At 33.7% G+C, this 17,858-nt stretch overlaps 3 protein-coding genes across 3 annotated transcripts; 2 read left to right on the top strand and 1 right to left on the bottom strand.

Annotated features, from left to right (window-relative positions):
- Window positions 1-1,426: 1,426 nt before the first annotated feature.
- On the bottom strand, window positions 1,427-3,908 carry LOC144844781 (uncharacterized). Its single transcript, XM_078701843.1, has 3 exons — window positions 3,316-3,908; window positions 2,856-3,037; window positions 1,427-2,487 (listed from the first exon to the last, which is right to left on the bottom strand). Exons 1-3 carry the CDS (start codon window positions 3,458-3,460, stop codon window positions 1,951-1,953), a joined length of 864 nt encoding a protein of 287 aa, XP_078557969.1. The 5' UTR covers window positions 3,461-3,908; the 3' UTR covers window positions 1,427-1,950.
- A 410-nt stretch (window positions 3,909-4,318) lies between these two features.
- On the top strand, window positions 4,319-7,468 carry LOC144844796 (putative transmembrane protein 244). The gene is made up of 5 exons (XM_078701860.1): window positions 4,319-4,453; window positions 4,820-4,905; window positions 5,697-5,794; window positions 6,038-6,163; window positions 6,780-7,468. Exons 1-5 carry the CDS (start codon window positions 4,439-4,441, stop codon window positions 6,917-6,919), a joined length of 465 nt encoding a protein of 154 aa, XP_078557986.1. The 5' UTR covers window positions 4,319-4,438; the 3' UTR covers window positions 6,920-7,468.
- Window positions 7,469-10,419: 2,951 nt separating this feature from the next.
- Window positions 10,420-17,518, top strand: LOC144844795 (CD63 antigen-like). Its single transcript, XM_078701859.1, has 10 exons — window positions 10,420-10,544; window positions 11,048-11,140; window positions 14,481-14,529; window positions 14,825-14,877; window positions 15,077-15,151; window positions 15,439-15,501; window positions 15,816-15,908; window positions 16,484-16,570; window positions 16,849-16,915; window positions 17,376-17,518. Exons 1-10 carry the CDS (start codon window positions 10,494-10,496, stop codon window positions 17,399-17,401), a joined length of 657 nt encoding a protein of 218 aa, XP_078557985.1. The 5' UTR covers window positions 10,420-10,493; the 3' UTR covers window positions 17,402-17,518.
- The last annotated feature ends 340 nt before the right edge of the window (window positions 17,519-17,858 follow it).

Genomic DNA, 17,858 nt, shown 5'->3' on the forward strand with positions numbered 1-17,858 from the left:
GGACATTATTCGAGCGCTTTTTGTAACCATGTGAATAAAAAATAAGCATATTAACACCGGAGTCAGAGTGGTGCAATTTAGAAGTCTATTCCATGAAGTAAATTATTCCGAAATGTTTCGCACTTCAACCTCCGGGAACAATTCATATTTTTTAACATTCTGTGCAGTATGAGTACAGTAGTAGCCTACTGATACTGAAAAGTAAGTTCAAATGTTACGCACCAGTTACTCCAAACTTGAGAGCAATCTTGTTCAACGCTGCTTTTCGTTTATCTTTGTCCTTATATTCTGGCATCTGAATATTCCATAACACTTCTTCTTGCCGATAACAATCTATCAATTCTGTTGTCAATTTCAGTTTTGCCATTTTGAAATGTAAATTTCATGTAAAGTGGAATAGGTATAAAAGTATTCACTAGTCACAACATCTAGACTTCCCTTCCAATTCTCAGTTTTGTTTCTGGATTCTTGATTGATGGACGGTACCTGTTTCTAATCAACTTAAGGTCAAATCTGTTAATCCAGTATAACTGTCTGCACCCTTGTGTATACAAAAAGGCATAAGATGCTAACCAACCAAGTTCGAACATGTTGTAAGTGTATTGGTAAGAATCATGGAGTCTTTACTCCATGGTAAGAATACGGATACCATTTTTTTTTACACCAGCAGCCAATGAGCAGGACAAGAATTGTGTTTGGTAAGGATCTTCAACCTGTACAATGTAAATAATGGGTACAATGTAAATAATGGGTACAATTTGGGATTGGCAGGGGTCCCGGGGTAAGGATCAACTTCTTATAAAACATAACTGAGCAGTCAAGTTTCTTTCACTCATTCAGTATAGCGGTATAGCCAGTTATATTATAATATACAGTACCAGCACTAGTTACTCTGAGTTATAGTTGAAAATGATAAGTTGAAAATAATATATAATTTAATAAACCGTAATAAAAGCAATGAGATCTGCCAGCCTCAACATACTGTTAGCTCTGTCTACACTATCAAACTTTATGTGCTCAAATATATGGCAGTGATATGCCATCATCATGTCCATATATGGGCACGTCATCACAATTTTGATCACATAAAGTTTGATAGTGTAGACAGAGTAAATATTGAATGATCATATCAAGAAAAACTACTAAAAAGCAATTATCATGCATTTAGACAAACAAGAGCACAGTACAGTACTGTCATTGGAAATAAGACTAAGAGCAGGTACCAATTTAAGAACAAACCTAAAATTGAATTCAATTTTCAATTGGATATTTTTAAACACCAAACTCGGATCAATTAACTATTGTAAAAAATATCCTTTTTATTGGAAAACCTTTGCTAAAACCAACCCGTTAATTCATAAGAATGACATTTTTAAGACTAACAAAGAAAATTGTTCAGTAGGCCCCTAAATATCTCAATGTAATTCGAGCCAAATTGTTAATGAATAATCTTGCATTATTACATCATGATCTGTTTAATCATTGATCGTGCTGGAAGGAATGACAGGTTTGACACAGTTTGATACTTTATATCATGGCTTTACTCCATGTTTATATCAATCAATCATCAATAAAAATGGAAGACTGGTGAGATTATTTAGTAACGCAAGGAAATCGACATGAGAAAACCAATTTCTTCAGAAAAGCGACTGATTATTTTATTGTAACATTAGTATACAGTTCCGCACAATATTATTAGTAAATTGAGTGTTTAAATTGCAAATCCATTTATTTATTTATTATTATGAATGAAGATGTTTATTATAAAGATGAGATTGGACATGTGCTTTGCTTTTATTTGCGAGGGACAAAATGTGGAAAGTTTTGGTGGTGGTTGATTGAGTGGTGGCTGATTTGGTGGTGGCTGATTGGTTGGTGGTGGCTAATTTTGTTGTGTAGGCTGATTTGGTGGTGGCTGATTGTGGTGGTGGCTGATTTGGTGGTGGATGATTATTGGTGGTGGTTGATTTGGTGGTGGCTGATTATTGGTGGTGGCTGATTTATTGGTGGTGGTGGTGGCGGCTGATTTATTGTTGGTGGTGGATGATTATAAATATGTGGAGAATAGTTAAACTGAGAATTGCTTTGTTGCTCTTCATCCTCATCAAGTATTCTAAATATCACCTCCTGCATTTGTTGAATTGCTTTGCGCTTAAGCCTAGGAGTTTTTATCTTTTTCAACCACATTGCAAATAGTTTTCCCTGCTGCAGATCTTCATCATCGGCTCCTGTTTCATTCTTAGATGATGATGTAGTAGCTGTACGTAAAGCTTCTGTTGCAGCTAACATGAAATCGTCATGTGGGGTTCTCTCATTAATTGTCTTTAACTTTTTATTGTTTTTAGGCGTTAGATGCTTAGCCGCAGGGTATTTTCTTGTTCCTGTGGAATCCTTGCTAGTTTGAAGACCATCACAATCATCACCAACATCTTCATAATCAAAATAATCTGCATATTCATCAGTGATGTAAATTGACACATTAGGTTCCTGAAAATAAAACAGATGACACCAACAATATGTACAGTATTACCAAAATATATATTGTATACATGTATTGCAAAACAGATAGGTTGAAGGTTTAAGAAAAATTAAATTTTCCCAAAAGTCAAATTATAATACTTGTGAGAAGGAAGAGAGGCCCGTACCCAATGGAATAGCGCCGTATTATCATGGAGGTATAAAATATACCTCCATGGTATTACAGTGTGATATACAGGGCTTCCGCTAAAACTACTAAATATGGATTTTGTACATATGATTATTTCAATAACAACAATGCATCGAGTCAAAATACGTCAATGGCAACTGCTTATAAACATCGGGGTTGTAAACGTACAATTTTGTATATTTCTTACCAAATTTGAAACGGATAGCTGGCTAGCAAAATGTGTGGCAGCAAGAAATGTATCAAGTTGTTCAAAATACATCCACTTAGATACATAGACACCATCTGTACCCTGTTCACTCGCCTTTACTTTTGCCTTTTCTCTACTGTAGTACGTCCTAAAACTGTTTATTTTTGTCTGTATGTCAGTTGCTGTAGAACGAAAATGGGGGAAAAGGTAAAATTAAGACAACTTCTAAACTATGCAACTTTGTATGTTAGGCTTTGTTTGTATACATATTTGTATTGTTTTACACAGCTCGTAAATCGATTGAAACGACATGGGGTCCTTGGGGACCTCTGGCTCCTATTAGCTGATTAGCACCGTTTGTATTAGCCTACCACCTTATTTTTAAGGATATGACAATATTATATTGTATAGACAGTCAATGATAATACTGAATGAAAAAACAAGTTCAAATGTTACGCACCAGTTACTCCAAACTTGAGAGCAATCTTGTTCAACGCTGCTTTTCGTTTATCTTTGTCCTTATATTCTGGCATCTGAATATTCCATAACACTTCTTCTTGCCGATAACAATCTATCAATTCTGTTGTCAATTTCAGTTTTGCCATTTACACACATATATATAAATAGATTCTGTTGAGTTAATTAATCTGACTAATTGTAATTACTGAAAGCAATAGATGATATTCACTGGTCACCACAAGTCTACAATGTGTATTGCTCACTTCCAAATATCTGCAGTTGTATCATTCTTCCATGGGGAGTTGTATTGATTGATGTTTCTTATCAACTTCAGTGTGATCAAACTTTTATTCCAGCATGACCTTCAGCTTCTTTGTGAATACAAAAGGCTATAAAACACGGCTACCATTTACAACATGTTTGTATTGCTCCGAATTTGATACCAATTTTTTACAACAGCCAATCAGCTGGCCAAAATGCATGGCTTGGCACGTCATGTAGGGATCAACTTCTATTCACTCGAATAAAATATTATTACTGAAACATCTAAATAATACATGAACATTTACTTATAAAAAGACAAAACAAATGGTTACATTTCAACCAAAAACCCATTGGATACTAGCAACCAAAGAATGTTTTTTTCAGGTAAATAATTTTTGTTTCGATTCAATTTTTGGTCAAAGTAAATGAATTGGAACATCAAAATGGCATACAACAAACACATTTGAAAACAAAAATTAATTTACTTCTTTCAGATGGATCTCTGTACAGTTTAATATCAACAATGATACCTAATTAACTAAAACTAGAATCATTCATTCAACGTGTAAGAAGCCAAAATGCCTACGGCGTTCGTCACATTGTTTTGGTCACAATATGAGAGACTTGCGGGCGTTCATTAATCATGTGACTAAAACCTGTAATGTCGCTGATTTGTTACACGCATGATTGATTTTTGTTTGTTTTTGTTGTCGGTCATCTTTTTGTTGACATGCAGTGCAGAGCCCCATGTGTGTGACGATTGTGTGTGTGTGTATGCCTAGTATAGTAGGCCTAGGCGTTCGAAGCTTAGCTGTAACTTATTATTTAAAAAATATGATTATTGGAGCTCAACCGCAACAATGTTAAATAGCATAGTAAGTACCGTATAAGTTGCATAACCCACAGGCAACTCTTTAGACGCCAAGTCCTTACTCTGTAACTTAAATTAAAAGGAGGAGGCCTACCTTCTCTAGCTAGGCCTATTATAGCTAGGCACGCCAGACGCCTAGGCTTAGCTAGCTAGGGCTACCTAACTAGCCTACTAACACGGCGGTATTAGAATGCGTAAATATGTAGTGACATTATCACAGTGCAGTACAGTAGTAAGTACATACATGATGATTGTTTAGTTCACACAATATAGGCTATATTAACTTTAGTTTGGCCTAAAATGATTTCAACCTAAAATATTAATTATTATTTATATATTTAATTTATATGTTTTTTTTATATGTTTTTAGGATGTAGTTATAAACATTGTGTTTTGTCAGCTGTCATTTTATGCTTTATACTACATGGTTGCAAGTCTAATGCATGGCATATTTGTGTAAGTATTTCCAATTCATCTTTTATTTGTCAAATTCATATAGGCATAGAAATTATAAATCAGAAACTCTTTGGTAATACACTGCAGCAGATAAAACATTTTAAAATACGTATTTTATTACTCTAGAACTTTAATAACTATTACTAACAATGTACACAAAAGATCTTAAGATAAATTTGTTGCATAATGAAAGACAAGGCTCTCCATCTGTGGTGTTTGTGGTCTGTTCCAATAAATTTAGTATACTTTTTAATTTGTTATTCATTCAGATTAATCATTCAGAGATTACGTATTGTATATTTATAGTGTTGTCATTTTCTGTGTTTCTTCATCTTCATCAATTTTTTTTCAATCATTTTCATTTGTATCAAATGAATTTCCTGTCCTTGTGGACTAAATTATCATTATGACATTTGTAAAGTACAGTAATACTTTTTTAAGAAATATTTTTTAAACCAAATTGTTTACATGATCTATAAAACAATTCTTGTGAACAAATAGTTTAAATATTATTAATGTAAATACAAAATGATTTTGTTTGTGATATTAGTGAAATATTTGTGCATACTATTATTGACCACCTAGTACTTTCTGATAGCTATTATTTATCATCACCAGTTACTTCTCTCGTCTTGCTCCCCACTATTTTTATGCCATTTCACTCTGTTATGGATATGGACAATTATAAACGTATTCAATTTAGTAAATTATGTTGATGATATTAAATGTTGTACAGTATTATACTGTAAAAATATAATGTGGCTGAGACAAAATGTTATCTCATTTTTCAGTTTAGATGATTTTGATGGTAAAATACCGTTTCATGTCGACAGTTTCCAAAGTATGTTTAGTAATGCAACAGCCACCTGGAACCAACCAATATTTCTAGGTAAAAACATAATTATTAAATAATGTGGTGTAATTGTTATACAAATAACTAAATGTTCTGCTCTTTTCTACAGTATAATAATCCTAAAAGTTTACTTAAATTGATGATTGAATTATTATTTTGATTTAGATTTTTTATGCTCTCAATCGAAATAGAAGATATTGAAAGACATAAGATTTTTATTTTAACATTAATTAATGAATTACTGTTTTACTGAAATGTTTTTTTGTTTCTTTTACTCAGCTGATTTATTGTCTTTAGAGTGTACGTGTTTGATTAGTCCATTGGCTTTTATTATTTTCCTCTATGAAAGGATTTGGGATTTTGCAATAACAACCATTCTTCTACATGTTCTTATAGTTTGTGTTGGTAAGTATGCAATAAGTGTATTTTTTATCATTGCTGTCTGTTGACAACTACCTCGCACAAGAGCATCTCAAACATGATCTTCAATAGAAACACTTTCTTACTGTAGCCTATAACATCATTTAAATATAGAACAGCCTTCTTTCCAACTTACTGCAGCCTCCCTAACCCCAGACTGAACTATTATTCATAATGTATAATTGCACATACTGTACAACATTTAACAAATATCCCAAATCTAAATATTTATTGACTTGTTCAGTAAAATAGTAATGGTGATATAGTTACTATTAGTATTTAAGGGAATCAATTAATTTCATTTTTACCACTTCACCATCCAGTATTAGCTACTTAGCATCCAGTACTGCAGCCTTCATTGCATAGCAAACATTCAGCCTGAGGCTTGCCACTTTCAGCAACCATTAGAATCAAGCCAAGGTGTCTGCTACAGCACTGTACTGTTCTTGCAAAGCATGCTTCAATAACTCCCTTGTAGCCTTCGTGGCCAGACACTTCACATTCAAGTTACAGCTACTGAGTTCCTAGCGTCTGCATGTTTGAGAAAGTTTCACTTCTAATGACTAAAATAAATATTTTTTTCAATTGTTTTTCTTTGCAGTTAATTTATCTATCCCTACGGTATGGGAATGGTGGGTGAGTATATTAATAGGCCTTGTCAGCATGATATTTATTGGAGAAGCTTTAAATGCCTGTTTTCATCGGAAAAGTTCTAACAAAGAACAAAACAAAGAAAAGTGAACTAGATGTAATAACATTTGTCTTTTGCATAAATTTTCCATCTGATTTTGAGTAAAATGTTTTTTGTATTGTATATTTGAAATGGAAACTGGTATTGTATATTTGAAATGGAAACTGGAATAGATCCAGAAGCTAAATAAGGCAATTACGTATAATAGGGAGCTTTACGATAACCGACGGACTATATAATGTTTTTCATTGTGCACATACAGGGGTAATAGGATGTGTGTCCTTGCTCCTCACCTTGGCACAGGTTTGATGGTTTCTAGATCCAGACGACAACCTGACCTAGGTTGGTCATTGGTCCTCTCGTTGCAAATAGATCTAATGAAAGAAAAAAGTAATAATTGTCTAAAGATTACCAACGAAAAAAAGGCCTTATACTGTATACATCTTCAGTATAGATGTTCAACCATTTTATAGACAGTAATTAGTATACATGATTGTCAGAAAAAGTTGATAACGACAAATATTTAACATTTTTATAAACCCAATCAAATCAATTTCAATGTGATCATGCTGTATATTTTTATATTAAATATCTCTTGTTTGGTAAAACGTCGTCGTTACCTTCTTGTTTTAATCTAGATCGGTATTTCTTGAAGGACTAAAGTTTTAATGATGATTAAAAAGGCAAATGAATTTTAAAGTCTATTTCGTACCTATAGCTTACCTAGATAAACCGACATGAGCCGTTTCCTCACTTCGTGGACAAAATACGGAAGTGGAACAGTGGAGTGGTTTTGGTGGAACACCCTACCTGTAAATGGGACAATCCGCTGCCACGCCTCTGGAGCTATTCCATCGCGCTGGGCCGGTGGAAGTACACAGGCTTAGGCCATGCTCAGTTTGTAGCTTATTAGGCCTAGCCTAGATCGTTAAGTTTCTGAACGAAGGCTGACGTCCTAGTGATAAGACCCAGGCCATAACCTGTATTTAATATTAGATGCTTTATTTAAAATAACCAATAAAAATCAACAAGTTTGCAAATATAATTTTACTGAAATTCAATTTACTATTCTCAGAACATCATCGCGAGATTATAATTATATTCTCCGCCACGGATTTTGGTAAACTTTTGCAGTGTCATGACGTCATTACGTCCTCTCGTATACTTTATCCAGTCACCTAGTGCATGCGCATGTCATAACAATGACGTAATTGGGTAGCAGTTGTCATATTCGACGTGAAAAACTAAAAGCAAATTGCACATTTAATAATACTAATAATATCCTGGATTTATATAGCTCCTAATGTTCCATCAATTTTTGTGAGAGAATGGTTATTATTATTGAAATGTAAAGTCATGAATGTACTGTATATTTTATTGGACCAATGTGGTAACAGATTGGTCATAAAATCGGGTGTGTCTTTAATACTGATGTATTTTCCCGCATGCTCTTATTTTCGGTAGCAGACCTACGCCGTAGTCTAGTAGTAATTAGCTAAGTATTCTACATTAGTATATCATTTGTCATTGGTTTTGTTTGAAAATAAGAAATTTAAAGTTTCATTATCATTGTTAAAAAAAAGTCATTTTTCTTATAAGCATTGATCATCCTCAAGAACGTCAATTTATCATATATTTATTAAAGAATTATAGTTAACCAAAACTTACCGATATAATGCTAAGTCCATTAGCGATTAGTTAAATTAGATTAAAAAATGTTACCAGTTCATTACGGTATTTTATTGTTGTTCAACCATAATCATAAAATAAATATTGAACATAAAACTTAATAACGAAGGTAACTATTTACTAAATAGCCATATTTATATATATTAATACATTCGGAAAACATTTATTTGCAACGAGACAGTTGGGGATAAACATTATGTATTTTACTGTGCTCTTCTTTTCGGCTTTACTCTGTATTGAGGCTGCTTTTGCGAGTTCTCAATTATATACAGTGATTTCACAACGTTCTCTTCTGGGCTGGAGTTACCAGCTTCTTAACATCGATCGTGCTGGATGTTTGTTGGCTTGTTCCAGGAAAGTTTACTGTCTGTTAACTACATTAAACCGAATCGTTTGTGTCAAATGAATACAAATGTACAAAAAGACAAAGCATCTACAGACGATTTTCAACAAGATCTTTCATATGAATATATAGAGAAGGTAGGCCTACAGTTACAGAACTATTGTATTTAAACTTTTAAAACTTGTATTTCTTACTAACATCATCATTGAGCGAGTGAGTGGCCATATATCGGCAAGGGTTTGAGGCTCGCTCGCTCCATGGTTCTGGTGGAGAACAAGTCTTCTCGGATAAGAACTATAAACCGTAGGTCCAGTTTACACATCTAGCTCATGTGCACTTTAAAGAACCTAGTACATCTTTCGAGACGAGTAGGGGGTTACCCCGGTGTACTAGTAGGCCGACATCACAGCAACTGGTCATAATACATCTTTAAAGGAACTTACCCAGTAGCAGAACATGAAGACAAACAATATATATAATCAAATTTAAATAAACATAAGTTCATTTATAACGTTAACATTTAAAGTACGTACGATTCACAATTAAGACGATTACTCCAGAAACAAATTTATTTGAAGTTTTACCAGAAATTTAAAAACTATGAATAACGAATTGATGCAAATGTTCTAAAACATTTTGATACGGCGTCTATAAAAATGTATTGTCCTCCAAAACACGAAACACTAGGATAAATAAAATACAATTTTGTAGTTATAATAACGTTATTCACTTTTGCTGAAAAAAAACGCAAAACATTATTGATTTTGCTTATAAAAAAATCTTTCTTGTAATCTACTGCAGTCGAGTGAAGACGTGTTTTGTCCCGGAGCTCGGTAACCGATATTTTTTAATTGTTCGACACGCCAACCGGCTTAAATGACTGTTTGATGTTTACTTTCTTTTCCTACCATCTATAGACGAAGAATTACCTTAATTTTAAAGGCAGCAAAAACATTGATAAATAGGCCTACGTACTTGTGTCCGAAGCAAGCAATGATGTTAGTGAATTAAAATGAATTAGAGCAATAGCCGATGATTTTGTAGGGAAACGCATAACTGCTTTTTTTGGGCCATGATGTTAGTGGATTTTTCCTTCTATTATGGTAATTATTGATTTCCATTAGCATGCTGTGGAATGCTATTGGCTATACCGTAGCTCTCTTGGATGGAGATGATGCCAGAATAACCATGTGTTGAACAGTGTATCCAATAAGGAGTCCAATCACAACTTTGAGGGTGAGTGTGGACTCAGTATAAGCATGGATTCTATTCCTTAATCCATGGTATAAGTAAAGCATTATGTTTTCAATCTCGGTAGTAGGCCTAATACGATTTGCCTTCGATAAGGTGGTCTAACGAATGAATGTGTTTGATAATTTAACCATCTCTTCATAATTAAATCGTTCACGTTCCAGGCTGCCTTTTCCAACCAAAAGTTTGCGCGTAAGTAACGCTCTTATAAAGAATAATAATAACACGCGTAGAAGGCCGTTAAGAAACTCCCGTTATTATTTTTACGTTGAGCAAGTTTTGAAGTCGAACGTATAGTTATTTGTCCACCACGCCTACTAGCCTAATATTGAACAAGAATCATGGTTAATTGTAGTCGTATACTGCTAATATTCGTTAATCTTATCATTCTGGTGAGTTAAAAATTTTACTTTAAAGTTAAATTGTTTTAAACTGTATTGGAGGCCTCTGTGCATCGTGTGGCCCAGCCCACCAGTCAGTCAGCAGTCTATTGATGTAATAGTACTTTGCAGACTTGGGTGGGTACGTGATATCCGCTCCCTCTGTGAACAGTTTCAAAAAAAAATTAGCCTATAGGCTAAACGGTCTTAGCGCTTAGACGGCTATAATTCGTGACGTAGCAAGTAGTCTTTATTTATAGACCATTGCTCTACCGCGGGACCTAGGAACCTGTAAGCGGTCTTTAAAATTAAAGCCTACTCGAAGGAGTCTTAAACAGTCTGAATGAAACCTCTCTTTTTGTTGCTTTTACGTATTATTTATCGTCAAAGACAACCAATTCATCTTTAACTGTTGAAAACACACTGACATAACTAAAGGAATATCCCATTATATGCACCACCCAGTCTATAACACTCTCAGACATATTATTATTATTGTATTAATTAAATTACAGATAATTGGGATATGTGCAATTGGCTTGTCTTGGTATGTTTTATCTCACTCGACTAATTTACCAGCTGAGTTACAGTTTCTACAAGGAGCAAAGGTATTAGAATGACTATAGTCGTTTATCAGTCGGAAAGCCGCGTTGGTAACGCATCACTGATTTCATTCATTGTGAGGGCGCGCTTCGTGGAAAATGTTGGAATTTTTGCTATTTTAGTACACTTAGAAAATGGTATAATTTTGATATTAAATGAAATCAATAAACGTATTTCAATAGTTGAACTACAAGCGTAAATAATGATAAAAACTGTGATCTAAATTCCACAGATTTTTTGTTTCAAGAAATATCATTATTTCATGTATAAACTTTTTTACTTTCATTTTTTTTTAAATGATGGTAAAAAATCATTAAATTTCATATTTTCTAGATAAGGTTTCAAAGCGAATTTAAAATCCTTTCGAGATAAACTATTAAGCTATCTATTAAAATAAAAATCTAATTTTAAGCTTTCTTGGGATGCAACTCCCACTAATCAAACCAAACCTACTACATTTCTGTTCTGTTTCGATCGAAAAATCGCCATTTTGAAACTTTGTTTACGTTTTACGAAGCTGGTACGAATCGTCCCGGACCGAATCGTGTCTGTGTTCAATACGGTTTTCATGCAGGTGTATTACGTCATAGGCCTAAGATTTCAATTTGCTCCCCGATTATTGTTCTATTTGGTTTCTGAGCTAGGAAAGGCTACCTACTATAATTACTTACTTGATTTCTAGCCTAGCTAGGCCTAAAAATAGTATTTTCTAGGCCTAGCTAGGCTGAGTAATTCTGATATAATACTAATATTAGATAGGTAGGCCTACCCTAGTGAGTGTTAATAATAGTAGCTGGGTATGGTAGGTCTATCCCAGCTCTGCTCATATACCAAGCAAGAAGAAGCCTGAAGAAGCCTGAAGGAGAAACTAGGCCCAGAACAAATAAAAAACTGTTAAAAAAACAATAAATGGAAAAACAAAAAAAATTTTCAATTTATATATGGGGAATGTTTTATAAAATCGGGCATGTTTGTTTCAGAGACTCAAACGTGTATTTTTATATGGTCATGTTTTTTAAAAAGATAATTATGGGCCCAGCTGAAACCAAGATATAAAAATATAAGTCCATCATTTACTTGGGTATTGTTACAGTGATTGGTTGGTACTCAGTATTTCAGTATCTGGCAGTAAATGTCACACTTGTATATAAATATTACTTTATTAGATACAACTTGCATTTCACACACCAATTTTTTGTTTACGTATACAGAATGTGAAAAAGCAGTTTTTAATACAAATATCTTTCAAACAATACTGATATAAATAGTAAATACTACTACTGTATATAAAAACTTGCTTTTATTTAAATAGCACCTTGTTCATCAAACATAACAAACTAGCTAGGCCTATATCATATTAACTTACATGCATCTTATGGTTGTACTGATTTTATGATTGTTTTATATGTTTATATTGTATGTATCTGTGTGACTCTGGTTAATAAAGTAAATCAATCAATCAATTGCAACTTAATTTATATCTTATCATTGACTGATCTGAAACGCTTCTAAAACTTGAATGCGTATGAATGTATATGTTATATTATTATTAGCGAATAAAATGAAAAACTATCAGCTGCAGCAATGATATTGAAATCGAGAAAACCATTACAGCTTCCACCGTCCAACCTCATATTGAAGAACGAGACAGAAAATCGTCTTGATACCAACAAAAAACCTAAAATGAAAATGAATAGCTGAAATGTAATGAATGAAACTATTTAAATAATTGTCACTATGATATGAACAAAACATTGCATCGTTATACAGTATAATTATTCAACAACCTGAAAACATTTTCAGATATAGGCCTACCATGAAAAAGCAGCAAATACAAAATTTCCTTATGTCTGTTTATTGTAATAATTATTAATATTATAAATAAATTGTACCCCTCAGTTGTCAATAATTTTACTATAAATAAATATTTAACTATAGAATAGGTAGGCCTATACCTGTATCAGGCTGCGATTTGCTTAATTATCTTTTTAAAACTTCCCAATGCATCTTCAATATAGAGTAGGATTGTAACGATACTTTAATAATACTAAATTGTAACTAAAGTATTTAAATTATTAACAGAACATGTTACTAGGCCTAGGCCGATATAATACGACAACGATCCACCAGGTCGTGCATATACCCACCTACAACAACCACAATCAACACACCATGCACCACACACGACGGAACTAGTGCCGCGAGACGTAACAATATATGACATGAGGACCTTTTTTAAAATGTTCGCTATAGGAAGCTTAAATAGGGTTTCAAGCCAATTTTAACGTAAAACAGACTATTGATACTTACTCTATCCATATACGTCGGTTTTTTGGTAATTCACTGTATGGGATGCAAATCCCACTAATGGGAAATTTGTAAACAAACACCTGTTAGAAAACTTCAGTTTTGACGGACGCACACGAACTTTGGAAAGAAATTGTCGCTGACAACAAATCCAACAAATTATTCAGAAAATTAGGTGACCTGCGACATCTTAAACATATAAGGAACTGATCTTACCATATATGGTTAATTTTTCGCCTACTAATGTTTATTAAACAGCTATTAAATGACGTATACTTTATGCTAATGTTTTCGCGCGAAACGTTGATGCTTCTGTGCCGAGAGAGGGCTTCTAAAATTTATGACGTCATGCGAAGTCGAAAATTCAGCGATAACGGTCATATTTCCCAACGCGGCTCTCCGACTGTTATATCATTATCACGTTTATGTTAATAATATACGTATTCATAGACATAACTGGACCTTTTATTTACTACAGTTTTATATAGGTGCGCTAGCCAAAGATCCGGTTCTACGCTATCTATGCCTAGCCTAGTTGTTAAACTATGGTGGTTCTGCTGACACTTTGGTATACAATTTCATACAAACATGCCATTTTCGCCGATTGCATCAATGCATTACTTTAAACAAAACATTGCCGTTCATCGCGATGTATTTCTTTCTGCTGATGATGTTCTCCCGAAATGCCGGTCAAGTCGACTGTCGTGATTGGCTAATAGTTAGGAGTCAGTCATCATTCATCCCAGGCATAACCATGGACACCGACCGATGATATCTGAACGTTGCCGATTTGACTGAGACGGAGGTCCCGATTTCGTCGGTTACTTCTGCCTCCATTTTATTAGAACTTAAATTTAACATTTTCATTATTCTGGCCTATTATTATTATTATTATTATACTAGTAATACTTTAATGCATTCCTCCATCTTTTGATGACTTTCGATTAACGAAATAAGAAATAATAATAATATTTGATAATAATATAGCCGTACCGTACCGTCTTATATACATTTTGAAATGTTTCCCTTTTTTGTCAGATTGTTACATTTGCTGGCTTAGTATTAGGAGCATTTTTGTTTGTAATTGGTAAGTCGTCATTTTTTTCATGAATAATATTTATTTAATTGTACAGTAATAATACAGTTATGTTTTTTATATATGCTTATAGCTAGCTAGGCCTAAATGCTGTGGTGTGTCCGTTGTATTGCTATAGATAATACTACGGTAATATATAGAGGTTAACGGATGATAGCCACTGACATATTTTGTTAATATTCAGTTTATTTATATTGCCGTATCAATTGATTTGACATAATTGCAAAGATAGCCTACTTAGTATACTGTATGTATGATTTAATTTTGTTTTTAATGATCGACAAAGGCCTTACTGGTGGATTTGGAGCTGCTGTACAGAATGTTACTCTGTTAAAAACAGTAAGTATGTCCTATTTTAGTTTACAAAAAAAAGTGTTCATTATTAGATGATCACGAGAACAACACCCCGGCTATTAAAACATGTGAATTAGTGCTATAAATGTCATAATTTCCAAGTGACTCTCAAAAAGTACCTCTCTCGATCCGCCCCTGGTTCGTGTTTTAAACAATTTTAATTCTTTTTACTATTTTTTTTCAGTACATGTCCATACTCTCACTTATAGTGACATTGCAGTTGGCCGTAGGGATCTATATCGCGGTGATGAACGAAGAGGTAATCAGATTTTATTCACTATGTCGGTCGGTCGGTTTGTCGGTAAACAATAACTTGAGCACGCGACTGCAGCCTTGTTTTTAATATATACGCATTTAGTCAGTCAGAGTGACGTCAAGACATGGCAAACGCCTTCACGTACAATAGCCTAAGCATTGGAACGTAAAGAAAACTTCACAGTTCTCCAGCACTGGTTATTGCTTGCCAGGGGCGGAATTTTTCAGCTCCATTAAAAAAAATTAAAACAAATAATGCACGAGACTTGATTCTAGTAATCTTATTTTTAGAAAGTTCTTCTGGAAGTTTGGAAGAAAATGGATGATGTCAGTATAGATGTGGTTCAATCACAGGTATTTTCAATAGTTCATTTAAATTCTGATTTTACAGAATTCTGTAATACATTACGGTTGTGTCCAAAGTATCGGAAGCTGCAACTTCTGACCAACCCACCCTCTCAACAAATCATCAACAAAGACACCAAATTAGTGATAAACCAAATTATAAAAATATACCAGAAATGATTTACTTTAACATTTTGAACATTGAGGATGTGTAATAAACATTCAAAAGAGAAGTTAAACAAATATTTCCTTTTGTTATTAAAAATCTGCATGTATTATTATTATTAAATCGTTTCCTTAACTAAATAACTTATTGTGTTCAGATGGAGTGCTGCGGATTCAATAGTGCATCAGAATATCCACCAGGATCTGTTCCAGACTCCTGCACCGACCCGGATTCTGGACAACTGCATGACGTAAGTAAACAACTGCACGGCAATGTAATCTCTGTCCACACCCACTTGTTAGAAGAGGGTGTGCGTGTGGGTCGTCGTTAACCCGGATATAAAACCGATAGGTTTCAGAATGTATCGTTGAAGAGCGATAAATAACTTCCACAACGAAAGATCAGAATTTTCCCCGGTGTCTTTTTTTGCGTTTTCAACTTAACAATTGTGGACTAAACTAAACAAACTGTACTGTTTTCTAATTAGGTTTCACTAAATTTCTAAAATGATGGGAAAATTAGATGAAATTAGAACTGAAAGATACGATTTTTGAGCGCAATAAATAAATTACGTTCCTGCAATAGTATCTCTATCACTCTCAATCTCTACACCATAACATCCAGGAAAAAAAAAACTTGTGTAGTTAAAAAAGTTCACTCTCAACATTCCTCTTAACTTATAAGTATTATTTTTCACCCGGCCCCTTTTAAACATTCGATATACAAGAAAGGAATAGAATTCTTTGTAGATATTTTAAAAGATATTTTGCTGTGTATTGTGCATGATGCAAAATTGTAAGAGAGTAACTTTTTTTAAACTTTTAGGTGTCGTGTTACACAAGACTTTGGGACCTCATTAATGATAATCTACTAACCTCTAGCATAGCAGTATCAGTTGTGTTTCTTATTGAGGTAGGCCTAAATATAATAATTGTATACTGAATAATATTATTCTATAATTGAATTGAATGTTACTGGGTATATAGGTGGGGGGCGCGTTGAAACGTTGAAGATGAACAAAACATTTAAAGCTCTGTCTACATTATCAAACTTTATGTGATGTGCCCATATATGGACATTGATGCGAAACTAGTTTGATAGTGTATACAGAGCTTAAGAATTGAAAAATTTTCCTCAATCGATATCGATTGAAAATCGCTTGACTTATTTAACAACATTGTTTTTAACAGGTTTTTGCGATTTTGTTTGCGGGAAGAAATGTCAAACACATCAAAAATCGAATATCTTATACCAAAGGTGATTGATATATATAATGATTATTAACCGTATAGTGTTCTAACAGTGAACAAATCGAATAACTTTAATATAAATCGATTAGTCAAAAATGTTGGTAACGCAATTTTTAGGTACACACCTTTAAGCTTTTTGTTATAATCCACTGTAAACATCTTTCTGAGGTGTGTATAGTTAACCATTATACTATCTTTAATGTTATTGTCATTTATCATTAACCGTTTTGAGTGATCGTCCGTGTTGGATCATTATTATACTCATGCGAACATTGGATGTAGTGTCCGATAAGATTGATTCCCACTATCGACACACGCACGCACCCGTACCACAAGTATGTAACGCAACTTAAGTGATTTGACCAATTACAATTCGTCGCTTTTGGTGGTCAACTCGTCTGCGTTGCGCTACGTCCTAGGAGTGTGTGATATGCTTATTTTAATTTATATTCCATTTATATTTTCAGGTATAAAAACTGCTTGGGAGTTGTAATCTGTATGTCACCAACACTTTCAATACACAAACGCGTATATAAATATATAATATTATTTCATAATGTATTTTATATTATTTAATTAAAGGTTAAAAATATTGGCACAAAATGTCAAACCAAAAACAACCATAATATGTCGTTGTCTATTATTGAAGTTTGCATTTAATTGTTATCAAATAAGGAAAATTTGCACCTTTGTAAGAAGTAGACCTACGATACAAATAAATGTTGACATTTAGTACTTTAGCTGGTCCCAAGTTTATTATTACCGGTATATCTAGGCCTCTATATTCGCTTTGACCAAAATTATTGTGTTCAAAGACAAAATATATATTTGTGACAGCTTTCGACTTGCGGCCGCGATCGACGGCCTGGACCTACTCATTATTTGTCGTCGGTTGTCGTCTGTAATCCAGAAAACAGCCAAAACCGTGTCGATGAGGAGGAGGAAGAGAG

The sequence above is a fragment of the Antedon bifida genome, chromosome 6 (genome assembly GCF_963402885.1).
Source record: "Antedon bifida chromosome 6, ecAntBifi1.1, whole genome shotgun sequence".
NCBI classification, from domain to species: domain Eukaryota; kingdom Metazoa; phylum Echinodermata; class Crinoidea; order Comatulida; family Antedonidae; genus Antedon; species Antedon bifida.

What these genes read in the sequence shown, in the direction of transcription:
- LOC144844781 (XM_078701843.1), bottom strand. Translation starts at nt 3,460, where the DNA reads ATGGCAAAACTGAAATTGACAACAGAATTGATAGATTGTTATCGGCAA. An exon ending in TCTCAAGTTTGGAGTAACTG is followed by an intron (nt 3,038 to 3,315) that starts GTGCGTAACATT and finishes TTCGTTCTACAG; the next exon opens with CAACTGACATACAGACAAAA. An exon ending in AGCTATCCGTTTCAAATTTG is followed by an intron (nt 2,488 to 2,855) that starts GTAAGAAATATA and finishes TTTTATTTTCAG; the next exon opens with GAACCTAATGTGTCAATTTA.
- LOC144844796 (XM_078701860.1), top strand. An exon ending in GAACCAACCAATATTTCTAG is followed by an intron (nt 5,795 to 6,037) that starts GTAAAAACATAA and finishes TCTTTTACTCAG; the next exon opens with CTGATTTATTGTCTTTAGAG. An exon ending in TGTTCTTATAGTTTGTGTTG is followed by an intron (nt 6,164 to 6,779) that starts GTAAGTATGCAA and finishes TTTTCTTTGCAG; the next exon opens with TTAATTTATCTATCCCTACG.
- LOC144844795 (XM_078701859.1), top strand. Translation starts at nt 10,494, where the DNA reads ATGGTTAATTGTAGTCGTATACTGCTAATATTCGTTAATCTTATCATT. An exon ending in CAGTTGTGTTTCTTATTGAG is followed by an intron (nt 16,571 to 16,848) that starts GTAGGCCTAAAT and finishes TGTTTTTAACAG; the next exon opens with GTTTTTGCGATTTTGTTTGC. An exon ending in TCGAATATCTTATACCAAAG is followed by an intron (nt 16,916 to 17,375) that starts GTGATTGATATA and finishes TTATATTTTCAG; the next exon opens with GTATAAAAACTGCTTGGGAG.